This window comes from Lonchura striata, chromosome 6, assembly GCF_050655825.1.
Source record: "Lonchura striata isolate lonStrDom1 chromosome 6, ASM5065582v1, whole genome shotgun sequence".
Taxonomy (NCBI): Eukaryota; Metazoa; Chordata; class Aves; order Passeriformes; family Estrildidae; genus Lonchura; species Lonchura striata.
The window spans coordinates 29,152,876-29,167,153 of record NC_140708.1 but is presented as its reverse complement, the minus strand read 5'-3'; the positions used below and the strand labels follow the sequence as shown (position 1 = coordinate 29,167,153).

The window sequence follows — 14,278 nt, the reverse complement described above, 5'->3', positions numbered from 1 at the left end:
AACATGATGATGAAATGCAAATTTTTCTGTGATTGTGTTTAAATGCAGGATCGGGGGCCATCCTGCTGTCTGTTGGCTGTTTTCAGCCAGAAGACAACAGAAGGCAATGGATGATCCCATCCTGCCCCTCCAAAATTGACAAATCTCCTCTACAGTTGCTTAAGTATCAATTTTTCTAAGGTTATTCTTTGCCAGCTGTTTGGCAAAGCCTGATGTGGACTGAACATTTTCTTCTCTTTCACTGCTCCCTCATATGGAGGAAAAAGCTCAGGTGGTTGAGGTGGCCATGGCTGGGAGGTGGGACAGCCCAGGTGGATTTCAGAGGTTTGAAAGTGCAGCAGAAAAGCCTTCAGTGTGAGGGCAGCTTTTGGGATGATTGTGTCGATATTTGGCTTGTGGAGATGAAAGCCCAGGAGAAACTCAATCAGGACTGTCTTTGAAATGCTGGATCCTGCAGGTATAATGTGGTGGTTTTTTCTGACCTGTGAACATCTCTGATAAGGCATCAGATCATTAGTCTTGTGATTGTTATTGTACCATTTGCTGGGATGAAACACTACCATTTTTAAATCACTGCTATCAAAGCATATCATAAATTGTAAGCAGTTTCTTTTCCTTGGAGTATATCCCTCTGCCAAATCTTTCAGTGCTCATATCTTTCAAACCGGGTGTGGCATTACCAGTGAAGAGCTGTGACTGAGCATAAAATAATTATTTTTTAGGAAAGCTGAGCTGTAAAAAGAAGTGTGTTTCCTAAAAAAATTAATAGAAAATGACCCCTGCCTCTTAAAACAATTTTACTTCCAGCCTCTGATAATAACAGTGCATTCCACTCCTGAAGTGCTAAAAGTCTGTTTTCTGCAAAGTGGAATTTTAAAGACTGTTACTCAGAAGAGTGTATATAGATATATATATAGAGAGATAGATAGATATATATAGATATATGTACACACAGTGCAGATATACTGTGGAGTTACTCCTACCCACAACCTGGTTTTCATGCTTCCAAGAGCTGTGACACACTTTCAGGAGGAGCGATGTATTTTTAAACTCGCACCATGGCATAGGATGAAGGTCAGCACAACTGAGTGTGAGTCTTTGAGGGATGCAGAAGTTAAACCCCAGCCTCCACTCTTCGTGACTTTCAGCCACGAGTTCTTTGCTCAGCTTTCCTCGTGTGAAATGCTGTGGTGTCTTGTCCCTGCTGGAGAACTGGAGTTCCTGGGTGCTCAGCTGTGAAGGTATCACGAGACCTTTGGAGACCCTCAGGGCAGGGAAAGGAGGGATGAGGGGCAGGGTGTTATGTTTGCATTTTGGACTGTTTCACTGCTGATTAGAGCAGTTCAAGGACCTGTTGGGCATGATATGACCTGCAGACTCTAGGGTAGTGGAGGCAGAGAGGTAGGCAAAAAAATCTCTTCCTTCTCATCACCACCCCAGATTTGCTTTGCACATAGGGCTCCAAGATTTTCTCAGCACTGTTTAAAAAATGTTTCTTCTTGTGAAAAACTAGAACACTTTTCCCTTTTCTGTGTCTTTACTGAGAAAAGGATCTTGGTAGTGTTACCACAATAAATAAATTAAGCAACTTACTTCCTACAACAAAACCTTGCATTTCTTAGTGTACAATGAATATACATAAATAACCAGCAGAGGGGATGTGCCTGGCCTCTAATCTGCATGGAATTCACTCTTTCAGACCATTTTTCCTTCTGTACAATGATTTAGAAGGAAAAGCTTTTATCTAACCATGAGGTAGGTCTCTGCAGAGCTCCACAGGCACTGCTAATGGATGGGATGCACAGCAGAGCTTGAAGGCTTGAAGCTGGATTTTTGGTGCTGCACATGCTGTTGCTGAGTAGGTCAGAGCTGGGTTTTGTGGGCCCTTGGAGAGCCCAGAGCGTTCATGTAGTGATCAGAACCATTTTGCATTAGAGTGAGGTGTGTGCTGTCAGCAGGGGAGGGAGGCAATTGCTGCCCAGGAGACAGCAGGTGGAGGCCAGAAGTGGCAAGGCAAGGATGGGTGGGAAGCTGGTGCTGCAGAGGGAGCAGAGGCAAAGCAGAAGGCTCCAGGAATTAGCTTCATCCCAGAGGATGACTGGGGAAGAAATTAGTTAGTAAGTAGGTTATTGGCAGTAGGACACTCCGTTTCATGCTCTGATTCCTTATCCCCACAGCTGCATCTCGTGGCTGGCGTGCCTAGATTCTAGTTTAAAAGCTCACAGTATTTTACTGTAATGAGAGATTATTCAAAATAGCACCGAATGCAGACTTGGAACTGGACACACAGGGTGAACTTCAGAATACAGAAACCTCTCAGGACCTCAGGGATGCTCTTGTCATCCTGTGGTAGATGCTACTGCTAGGCATAGCATGGCCTGCCCTGGTAGGAAAGGCAGTGTTCCTGCTGAGTGTGGTTTCTTATTGTGCAGCTTCTGGCATTTCAGGTAGCAATGGGAGAAAATAGTGCACAAAGACTGATTGCAGGGCATGACATTTCCAGAACCTCATTGACATTCCAAGCTTGGGATACTACTGAGCAAGTGAGATCAACAACTGAAAAGGAGGGAGTGTAATGCCTGACAATCAATGGCATTCCCTTCACCCACATGTGATATGTATATATCAGATAAAATGAACAGTTAAAGCAGGAATAAGCTGCCAGTGGCTATTTAGCTCTGCAAAATAGAGATCCCTCAGATCCGCAGGCCAGAAAAGCTCCCTGAATCATCATTCATTTTGAAGGAACAAATAATTACTCTTTCAGCTGAATTTAAAGGTCTGATCCTATAAGCAGCTCAATGGATGGAAGTAATTACATTCATTCATTATGCCTTTTCACTTTTATGAACATAGAACATGGAAAAAGATATTGGAAATGCCACACACACTCTTTGGAGATGTACGAGGTGAATTAAAAGTTAATGTCTGCATGGAGAATTGGACAGGAGTTACATAAAAAGAACAAGAAGAAACTGACTGTTTCCTGCATAAGCGAGTCAGAAAAACTTCCAAATTTGTATCTGAACTGGACAGCAAAATTTTTGTCTATTCAGACATTGCACTTTTTCATGGTGTGTGCAGTCAGCCTATGTTGTAAATGCATATAAAAAGATATTTTCTTCTTTTTCCAGAGTTATTTAATATTTAATGCTGGTCACCTTAGAAAGTCAGTTGACATGATTTGAGGTTTTTTGAGGCAAGTATGCAAGCATATATTTGAGGGTAACATGATTTTTTAAATTTACACTTTTAATTGAGTAAGTCTCAAAATAAAGTATTAGGATGGAAACGTACATGTAATAGCAAAACCATCTTCTGCATCTGCAAAGTTAATTTTAAGTTCAGTATTATAATCTATCAAATACCAGTCAAGCAAAATTCTTTGGAAGTTTTGATGATTTGGGATATAGGACTACATACCCTAAGAGGTATATCTGTCTATCTTTAGTCTCAGGAATCTTACAGTATAGATAGCCACAGTATATCCAGGGTGAAATAGCTGTTTTCTTTGTTTCCTTCCTAAAATGAACTGAGCATTGAGACTGAAACAATCTCTTACACCATCTTGATGTAATGGCTTTTTAAATTTATTATTTCATACCCTGTTACAAAAAAGGAGCATATCCATTCACTCCTGGAATGTTCAATAATCCTTTCTCAGTGGGTCTGATACTTCCCAGGGTGGAATACTCTGGAAACTTTGTGATGCTTCTTTGCAAGTATCATGTAATTTAGCTCTTTTACTTTTTAGAGAGCATAAAAGAGTTGGACCTCCTCTCAGAACTGGAAATTTGGAAACGGTTTGGTCACCTTGAAAAGTAACTCTAGTGTTTGAAAGGTTTTATCTTTGGGAAGGTGTCTCTATTTTTCTCCCACAATTGGTGCCTGTCACTGATAACTTGGAATAATTTAATGAATCTCAACAGTTATATTGGGCAAGACAAATTCAGGACTTCTTTTTTCTTTTATGTTTTAATGTTAGAATCACAGAGAATGCTTTAAGACTGTCTGATCCTGGTAGGTTATCAGGGAAGACAAGTCTGCTTTTAGTAGTTGCCAATCCAGCAAAATTTACTAGCTATGTTTTGGAGTTTTACAGTGCCTGAAAAAAGCTCCATTCAAAGGATAGTGATTAGAGAAATTTCCTAGAGTTCATGAACTTGCAGTAGATCTTACATGCCACGATTTATGTCTCTTGACTAGTAAATTAAAGAACCCAATGACTTGAAAGATATTTCCATGTGCTGCTTTGTAGAAACAGGCAGAAAACAATTCCAAGTAATATAAAATTGGTGTCTTATAGAGAACTACACTGCTTAGTATGTTGAAAAGACATTTGATGTTGCAAGACAGTTAACTGAGGACATGCTGCTGAGGCACATTTGGGAAGAAGCCCTGCTTTAATCTCCCTGCTCTAAATGAAGGAAATGTAAAGAGGAAAGGAAAGACTACAGTCACCAGATGAAGTCAGAGTTCATACTGTGGTCTTGATCTTGTCTTCCCACATGCATCATAAGTTTTTGCCTCTCTTGGAAAAAATATTTACCATTCTTAGGGCCATATGTGCAACAGATGATTTTAAAAATTCAGAGGAGAGATCTCCCACTAAAAGGGGATGTAAAATTAGGTAGGGCAATAGGGTATTTAGCAGTACAAAGTAAGTACAGATGCAACAGCCATCTGCTGTCTAATCTGTGCACACTGCAGTCCTAATCTTTCAGGTCCAACTGCCCTTGGACATGTAGCAGGAGCAGCAAGACAGAGAGGTGCAAGCATCATGTTGCTAAAAAGCCAGTTGAGTATTCAGAAGTACTACACATCAGAAAAACACCACCAGAGAAATAAATGCAAAATTGTCCAACACCAAGCATCTGGCACACTCTCCTTTGTACTGTGAGCCCAGAGGTCTAGCAGGGCTGGGGGCCATGTCTGGAAATGCCTGTACATAATTTCTTACTTTGCCAAGTTAGAGATTTTAGAATGTCAAAAATGCCAGTGGCAGCCTGGGATTTCCCTATGTGAGCCTCCAGCATGAGAGCTGCTGCCAGCAATTGCACCAAGCACTGGGATGGGCTGTGGGGAATCCCAGGGAGAGATGAGGAAACCCAGCACACACAGTGGGGCTTGTGAGGCTGCCACGGGGCAAAGGAGGGTGTGCAGAGGTGTCTGTGAGTGGGTATCCGCATGCCTTGGGCAGTCAGAAAGAAAAGGGCAGACAGGAAATTCTTCTGCTTTGTATTTCTGTGAAAGGGTCCTGGGCCTGTGGATCTTCCAAGGGCTTGATGTCACCAGCCCCGTTGATCATGGGGAGTTGTATTCACAGGTGGGATGTGTGTGTGAGGACTGAGGGGAATTGCATGTCCCAAGGGCTTTCTCTCAAGAGCAGGAGGGGAGAGCAGGAGGAAGGCAGCCCAAACCACTGTTGTTTGGGTCACTTCTCCTTTCTCAGGTCTCTCTGGCCAAGATGAGGAGTGAGAAGAACTGGGAATGTCTTTGCTCAGCAACTCCATAAGCAAAGCAGCAGCTGCTGCAGCACTCACATCACTGGCCACAGGCACTTGCAATGGCTCCTGCTGGCATCTGTCCCCTGGTGTGAAGAGACCTGCTCTAACCTGTGCCCTAGGGCTTGTTGGATGCCACTGGCAGCTCAGGTCAAGCCATCAAAACCTTTGGGTTGCTTTGCACCCCTGCCTGACCAGATGAGCTTGCTGAGTCACCCCTTCTACATTCCTCACCTCTGAACATGTGATGAGGTGCTCAGTCCTGTTGAACACACACCTAATTTTATAAGATAGTCATCAATATGTTTCATATGCTCTCTATTAAAGAATTGCATGCTTGTTTCCTTGAATATCTGCTGGAAACAGCTTAGGTAAACAGCTTAAACGAGGGAATCTCAGTACCCTTTATAAAAAAAATATCCTATAGGTTGCCTCTTTAAGTCCTGGATGCACATATGGGAGAATTGGGGATGATGAAGTATTCACTCAGATTGCTGATTTCCGCTGCATTGAAGTCAGAGACATTGAAGGCACTACAGCATTTATAACTGATTTCCTGAACAGTGTAGCAAATAGAGATGAGAGCCCTTTTCTTGTAACTCACATGTGCAACAGAAATCACTTAGCTAACATAAATCAGGACTAAATTGCTTTTAAAGGCTCACAAAACATTTCTGAAAGAGACAGGATGAGGAAACCATTTGCCACAGTTGAGTATGTCCCCATGATGAGTCCTATTAAAGCTTGATCAAAGAGCCTTATTGGCTTTTCATTAGAGCCTGGTTATGTACAGTTGAAATTCACCAGTGATTTCAACAGAATAGGCACAGAAATATGCACAAGAGGTAAATTTAAGCAGAATTCTAGACCATTAAAGTACGTGATTAAGGACAATTTAATGTGCTGAGTAATGCAGTGTGATTTGGATGTAATTTATCCTAATCCAGTCTGATCTTTTACAGGAGAATATATTATAAGGCCACAATTAGGTGAGACCTGGGCCCCATCTGGCCTCCTGTCTCCTACAGTGGCTTACAGCCAATACAAGAAACAAAGCAAATACACAGTGAACTTCCCTTGTGTATCCTCTCTGTTTCTGGCATTCAGCCGCTATGGGACTCTTCGGGTCAAAACATCCAGAGCATGGAGTACGATAGCCACCATTTAGCCTTGCTTCATGAATTTATCTCATTGCTTTTTGAACCCGTGCCTGGTTTTGGTGATTGCAAAGTCTAACGCCAGTGAATACCATGATTTAGCTGCGTTACATGCAGAAGCTCTTCTCTTACTTTGATTTAAACTGCAGTGCTCCAACCATTCTTCCTGGGGTGGTAATTCAGGGGCAAAAGCCTTTTTGGACAAGCTGTGTCTGGAGCTGGAGTTGAGTCTTGGTAGTCTGCCACTTGGGAGTTTTCTCCTCTTCCTTCCCTCTGTCCATATCCAAGGACTTTCTGGGAAGAGCATTTTGGGGGTGGCATTGTTAGTTCCATGCATGCAGTGGTGGAGGGGATGGTGTCCTGCCTCTCAGGAGCAGGCACAGCCCAGCGGGTCATGGGTGATGCCTCCTTTGGGGAGGTCACCCATAGGGACAGGGAGGTGGAGACAGGGGCCAGGCACTGCACACACAGCTCTGGGCAGAGGTAGTCTGACACAGCAGATGTCCCCAGAGAGGGACAGCAGTAGGACTCTTTGGGCTGCAGTTTAGAAACCCAAATGGACAATGCGCTTGCTAACCAGAGACTGGACCCACATCTACAGAAATGAGAATTTGAGGCGCTCACTCTCAGGGAGGGCTCAAGAAAATGAAGTAAAGATTCAAAGCCGGTGCAGACTTCTTAAGCTCTTAATCAGATTCATATGATGTATATACAAGCTCATTAGCCTGACCAGTTTATAAGGTACATTTGAATTTATTACTCTGATACTCAATACTTAATTTGTAACTGTGATTAGATGCATCTTTTAAACATGTTGTATCTGCATGTAGCTGTTTGTAATAAAATTCCCAAGTGAATGGCATAACTGAAAAACCTGCATATGAGAATGATTAATTTTTATTAACTTGTTTTTATCACTCAGCATTTATGCTATAAAGGCTATAATAAAGTGACACATGCTTGGTCATTGTAAGACAGAGATAAATTTGGCCTCCCCACAAGGGACAAGCAGGGTCAGGTTAGAGGAGGTGAAGAACACCTCCACCCAGAGTTCTTGCTAAGGTAAATAAGTTTTTCTGTCCTGTGGTGAAATTTGCCAACTGTAAGAATAAACAAGGTAAACCAGAAACAGATGAGGATGTGACTCTTAGGCTAGACCTTGTTTTTATACTTCTTTCCAGGAAAAACTTGCTATAAACATTTGTGCTGTCTTTTTCAAGGCTGCTGAGGCCTTGCAGTAGAGGATCACATGGCGTTAGCTCATTGCTCCAGTGCTCTGCAGCTCCCAGCCTGTGCTGAACCATCTCTCCCTGGTGCCGGAGAGGCTGGGCTTTGTGTCAGAGCACCCTGCCCTGTATCTCACAGCCTGGTGAAATGCTGAATGGGCATTTTCAAAGCTCTGTCTTCTTCCAGGAGGATAATTTCATCATAAAAATGTAATTGTGAAAAATGCAAGAGGCTAATTCTGCATTTCTTTAGCCTGAGCCAAATACTAAAGTTGCTCTCTGGAGCCAAGCAATCAACTTCACTGCTGAGGAATCTTGGGACAGAAATCTGTGGCATTTCTTCCTCATTTAGGGAAAGGGTTCGGTGCCTCATACCCATCTCTTGTCCTTCTAACTTCCATTCTACATAAAGAGAGCTCAAGTTGTGCTGTGTGGGGCTAATCTCCAGGATAAGTGCAGAACAGAGGATACTGCCTTTCCTTGTCCTGCATCTCTGCCTCATAATAGAAATCCATGGGTTCAGGTGTAGGGAGCATTGCTGGAGAGGAGACAACATCCATCTCCTTCCAACCTTGGCTTTTTCGTGCAAGCTAAGGTTACTGGTATAGGGCAGATCTCTTCTGCACTTAATAAATAAGTTTTCTAGTGTTGTGCTTGGAACTTCACAGGGAGAACTTTGGTTGAATTTTAAGTTGCTGGGTTCAAGCAAGCTGTCAGAAGTCACTAAAGCACTAAATCAGGATCTCCATTTGGGTCCTGATCAGCCAAACTGGGCTACTTTTGTTATGGAATGCAGAGAAAGTCACTGCAGCCTAAGCAGAAGTATATAGTAACAAAGTTGGGCTGTTTGCTCTGCAAACATGCTATAAAGACAAAAGAAAGGTGACAGAAAGGCAAAATCCTCTCTTTTGTTTTGTCCCTGTGTCTTAAGGATGTGATTGCACAACAGTGGCTTACCCCTCTTAGCAGCAGCAGAGGACAGATCCAGCCAGTGAGAAATGCCTGGTTGGATTCTCTTCTTGCCCCACAAGTCCCTTTTGCTCGCGGGAAGGAATTCTGGAGTCTTGGGACCACCACAATGGGGCCCTTTCTCACAGGGCTGGAAAGCTCGACCTCTGCTCAGAAAGGACAGATTCATGTTGGAGAGGGCTCCACAATGCAACAATTTATATCAGGAAATGAACAGAATACTTTCAAAAAAAATGAAGAAGAAAGAGGGAGAAAAGCCTTCATCTGTTTCTTTGGCTCAGGGAGGAGATCAGCTGTGGTTTCATGATATCAGAGGATGGAATGCTGTAGGGGGAGAATGTATAGCTGTGTGCATCCATCTGTTTGAGTTTCTATTCCCAATGCATAACATACAGAGTTAATTTTGCTTAATTACATGTCATATGGGTCTCAGATCTCAGGGGAATGGAGATGCCTTCATGCACATGGTTCAGCTTTTGCACTCTGAGTATCATGAGTACAAATTTCAACCCTGCACTCTCCATATAGCTCCAGTGTGTTTGGATAATATTAAGGTGTTAGGTGCTCCTCCAACCATAGTCCTTGGTGACAGGCAGGTGCCAGTTTTCAGTCACACTTGGTTTTGGGCCTTGTCTCAAACAGAAGATGTCAGTCTGGCTGTTGATGAAAATCAGGAGCATTTCAAGACACATATGTATTCTCAAGGCTCTAATTTCTGTGAACGTAAAGAGTAGTAGCAAAGTATTTTTGTATTGGCTTACTTTAAAAATAGTCTCACGGAATCTGACAGCAGTGCTAAGAAAAATAGTTTGTGAAAAAGCCGTCTTCATTGCTGACTGCAAACTTAAGTGTTGGGAAGGAGAGAGTGGACTTCCTTGTAAAAATATTTCTGTACTTTTAATCTGCCTGGCAAATCATTGGTGATTAAATGATAATCTGAGTTGTTTGCTTGAAATGTCATATATCTCCACCACAGTCTGCCCACACCACTAGAGACTTTGAGGAATTAAGGAGCCTGGGAAATAAATGACTACAATGTATTTAAACATGAATTAGCAAAAGCCAACAAATACAGAACAATTTCAATTTATGTATTAAAATACTCTCGAGGATACAGGCTGACCTCCATTACTCAGGGTTTGTCACTGTCTCATCTCCTTTGGACAGCAAAGACTGAGAAAGAGACAGAAAGATTATTTACTCTCCCTTTAGCTTCTGTCTTGTCTGCTGCAATGTCTGCAGTGCAGCTCCCCCAGCCCTGCTGCTCCGTGGGTCTGACAGCTCTCATGTTTTGCAGGCACTGTTTTCCCTCATAGTTGAAACTCATGGTTGTCTGAAATCTCTACTAAATGAGTTGAAGCCAAGCCTTGCTTTACTGACAGGCAGAGGCCCTGGGCAAAAGTGTGACATATCTGGGAAAGGAGGAATCCCACAGAGTGAACTTGCTGGGTCTGCTGTCCCATAGCAAGGGGAGAAGCTTTCAAAAGATCTTTTGCACCATGGGACCCACAGGGATGAGGTCCCCTGACTGAACCCATCCATCCCTCCAAGGAAAGCTGCAAGAGGCTTCTGCAGACTTGCCAGATCTCCACAGGCGATACAGGAGAAACCTCCTGGGACACATGCAAATCAAAGTGAATTAGAAAATAGATAGGCACAACTCTTGCCAATGCACCTAGTCACCTCCAGTCACCTCCACTTGGAACATTTCTTAGTCTCTATTGAACAAATGTCAGGATACTCCTCACTTTTTAAAAAACTTTCTGATTGAGCCACTGTTTGTGTGTATCTTGTATGTATTTAGATAGATCAAAGCACATGTGCACACACATCAGTGCTTATTAATTCTCACTGAATACAGCAGCAAAGTCAGTCCCTAAAGATGTGCCATAAAACTTTTCCATAACATTAATACAACCATCATATTTAAATTAGATTGCAAGTGACATATTAATTAAACATAAGATCTTTTTATTATTCAGAAATTTCCAGACTGACTGTGGATAGCTTAATGTGCTAACAAGGCACTCAGCTTTATAGCAATGTTCGTGGTCCTCCTTTCACATTCATTGCTAGATTTCAAATTAGTAATGTTACCCTGGGGTAATGCTGATGGGAAAGGAGATCCAGCTTCCCTCTCCTTTGTCATTGAAGGAGAGTGTATCCAGCTTGGCACCAGCTATGTTTTAATACCATTAACAGCAGGAAATATTTTCCTTGCCAGTAATGAGGCTCAGCATCAGCTAAAGGTAGTGCCTCACAGAAAGACTTTAAACAAAATTGCTAGATTCTAACTCAGAAAAGGCTAGAAATATGCTATTTTTGAGATAGGTGTTTGTTCAGTATAGAGTGATCCTGGATGATGAAGAGACCTGCCAGAGCTACTTTTAGTTCCACCCGCTGCTTTCATTATTATTCTTGTAGCTGTGGTTGGCAGTGGAGTTAGGATGGTGGTGTCTGTTCTCATATAGAAATGGAAGAAGAATGGAAATATGTGTGTGTATAAAGATGAAAAGATAAAAAGAGCAAGAGCTGAAAAGAAAGTGAGCTTCCCTGCATAGCTACAGATATGGCATTGATTGTACCTTTCCTTGGAAGGTTTTTCTTCCGCAAGACCACATTTTTTGTCTGATCTAAGGGTTAATGGTGTGCCAGGTGCAGTCTGGGCTGCAGGAGATCAGAGTTTCTACTTAGAAATTGTTACAGTTAAGAGAAACCATTAAATAATTTCCCTTATTGGTTTGGAGACAAACCAATACTTCAGCCTCACACTAATGCTTCACTGGAAACAGTGAGACTGAGAGGTATTAACCTTATATATCATCACTTGGGAGAAGGAAGATACATCAATGAATCACATGCAGGATAGTAAGACATTAAAAAAATTAAACATGGAGTCAGGCAGGGCTCCTTGCTGCTGCTGCTATTGCAAAGCAGCAACGCAGGATTTCTTCTTTAGCAGAAAAGAGGGGAAACAGTGAGACTGAGAGGTATTAACCTTATATATCATCACTTGGGAGAAGGAAGATACATCAATGAATCACATGCAGGATAGTAAGACATTAAAAAAATTAAACATGGAGTCAGGCAGGGCTCCTTGCTGCTGCTGCTATTGCAAAGCAGCAACGCAGGATTTCTTCTTTAGCAGAAAAGAGGTGAAGAATATGTACACAAAGAGCACTTTACATAGCCAGAAAGATTATTTGCTATATCTTCTTTGCTTTCTATTTCTTTTACTCTCCTTGCTGGGAGGAACAAGTTTTGGATTTCAGAATTTTACTGTGGAGATGAAGATTTTATTTCAGTCTTCATTTTGTTTGATACTGCTTTTCCCTGAGTTAATGAGTGAAATATGGATTTACAAAAAAGTAACAAGACAGGGAGACATGGGGTACCTGGGTTTTTTCAGGAACTCCAAAATTAGAACCCAATTAAAACTTACTGAAACTTACAGAAAGACTAAATGAAAAGAGAAAGCTAGCCCCACAGGTTGTTTGGCTTTTCTTTTTTTTTTTTTTTTTTTTTTATTATTATTATTAAGCCTTGTGAATTGAGTGATAGTAGCGATGCAAATAACTGTTTTATATTGATAAATTAATTTCTTCTAATTAACTATCAATCAATCATTACCTCATTTCTAATCACGTGAATTGAGTTCTGCATGACAGGAGAGATGTATTGACAGCTCCACAAAGCTCCAGACTGCTGTGGGAGCCAAGCTGGGGGAGAGGACTTCATTTTGGGGATTGTACCATCCCTGGCTTGGTCTGAGTGATCTCTGTTTCAGGCACCATATAGCAGGAATTATATTTGTATATGGTATCACTACTGTAGAAGAAGCAACTTATTCATGAGCAGTAGCATCATCACATCAAATACAGCTGCAGATATGGCTAAGAAAACAACCATTTAATTGAAGGAGAAATGGCACTGGGAAATTAAAGGAGGGTGCAAAAAGTTCCCAATTATTACTCACTGGAAGCAAAGCCTAGACATGTAAGGCATGGGGATGCACACGAAATTCTGGGAGAAACAGAATTTACAGGTAGACATAACTCTAGCCTCAAGACAGCTTTGGGGGCTCTTCAGCTGAGCCCCCAAACTCTCTTTAAATAAACAGTTTGGGACAATCCCTCTCTGATCCTCTGGAGGATGGAGCAAGAGACAAAAACCCCACTTCTGACAGCCCAGCCCCAAAAAATGCAGAGGCTATTTCCCGCCCCTGTGGTGGGATTGCTGCCAAGAGAACCTGCCATGGGGCTGCCCTGCCCTTGGCTCGGCCGGCTCCTGCCTGCGGACCCCGCCGGGCTGCGGCTCACGGGCTCCGCAGCGCACCGCGGGGAAGCACGGCCATAAACCAAGTATTTTTGTCCTCAGTTTTGCTTATCCCGAACCAGTTCTTGCCGTTCCTTCTGTAATTCCTTCCCCTCCCATAGCAGCTGTCTGGGGTTTCAGCTGTTCTGCATAAGTAAAGGTGCCAGCATCCTTTAAATCACTATGGAAAAGTAAGGGTGCGTGTTCTATCCTGGAAGAAGGAAGAAACTACAAAGTTTGGGGTTTGCTTTGATTTTGTGGTGTTCTTTTTTTTTTTTTCCCCTTTTTTCTCCTTGTGCTTTCCAAGTGCTTGTCAGAGATTACTAGGAGAGGACCGGAGGTTATTCACAAATTAATTAGCCCCGGGACTGCCAGCCACGCCAGCTCAGCCTGGAGCAGCCGCATCCCTGCAGCAAAGAGTTCACATTCCCCTTCCCCTCCGGGGGCACGCCAAGGGTTAATCCAGTAGCTGTGCATTTAATAGCACAATTTAAAGGGGGAGGAATGACACCCCTCTCCCCTGCCTTGCTGGCTGTGGATGGTTCGCTCTGCCGGGCTGATCACATGCTCGCCAGCCCCCGGTGCTGCGGCAGCCCCGCCGGAGCCGCCGGGCCGGTGCTGCCCGGGCCGCCCCGGCCCCCGCCCGCCCATGCCCGGCCGCCCTCACCTCCGCTCCGAGCGAGGCAGGGCGCAGGACCGGCCCCGGAGCGTATGGGTGGGAATCTGGGAGGCACCCGTTCTCTCACCACCGTTCCCAGCTCTAACCATGTCTATTTGTTGTTGTCTTTTTTTCAGGGACTATGGATCTTCAAAGAGAAAATCAGGTAAGACACCGGGCTTTTTTGTGTGCTGCATGATTCTAGAGAGGACCTTACCCCCTGCTTTTCTCCTTTTGTGGCATTAAATTGTGTAGCAGATTAACTTTTTATTGCTGAATCCTGCTGGAGATAAGCATCAGTTTCTTTCCTTTGCACTGGATAGAAGAAATATATCTGTATGCTATATAGATATTTATGTATATATATACACCATATATCTTATATAGTATTGCAGTTAAAATTACTGCTCTTCTCTAACTGTATTTATACAGTTCCATCTCCAATGTGAG

The 14,278-nt window shown here is 42.9% G+C and overlaps 1 protein-coding gene across 9 annotated transcripts in view; it reads left to right on the top strand.

Annotated features, from left to right (window-relative positions):
* Positions 1–14,278, top strand: part of SH3PXD2A (SH3 and PX domains 2A) — a 236,534-nt gene that overhangs the window by 138,368 nt on the left and 83,888 nt on the right. For all 9 annotated transcript variants that reach the window (XM_085583667.1, XM_085583666.1, XM_021536305.3 and 6 more), the window contains one exon: positions 13,966–13,994. In XM_085583667.1, coding sequence (XP_085439793.1) covers positions 13,966–13,994 — 29 coding nt within the window. The remainder of the gene's footprint in view (positions 1–13,965; positions 13,995–14,278) is intronic.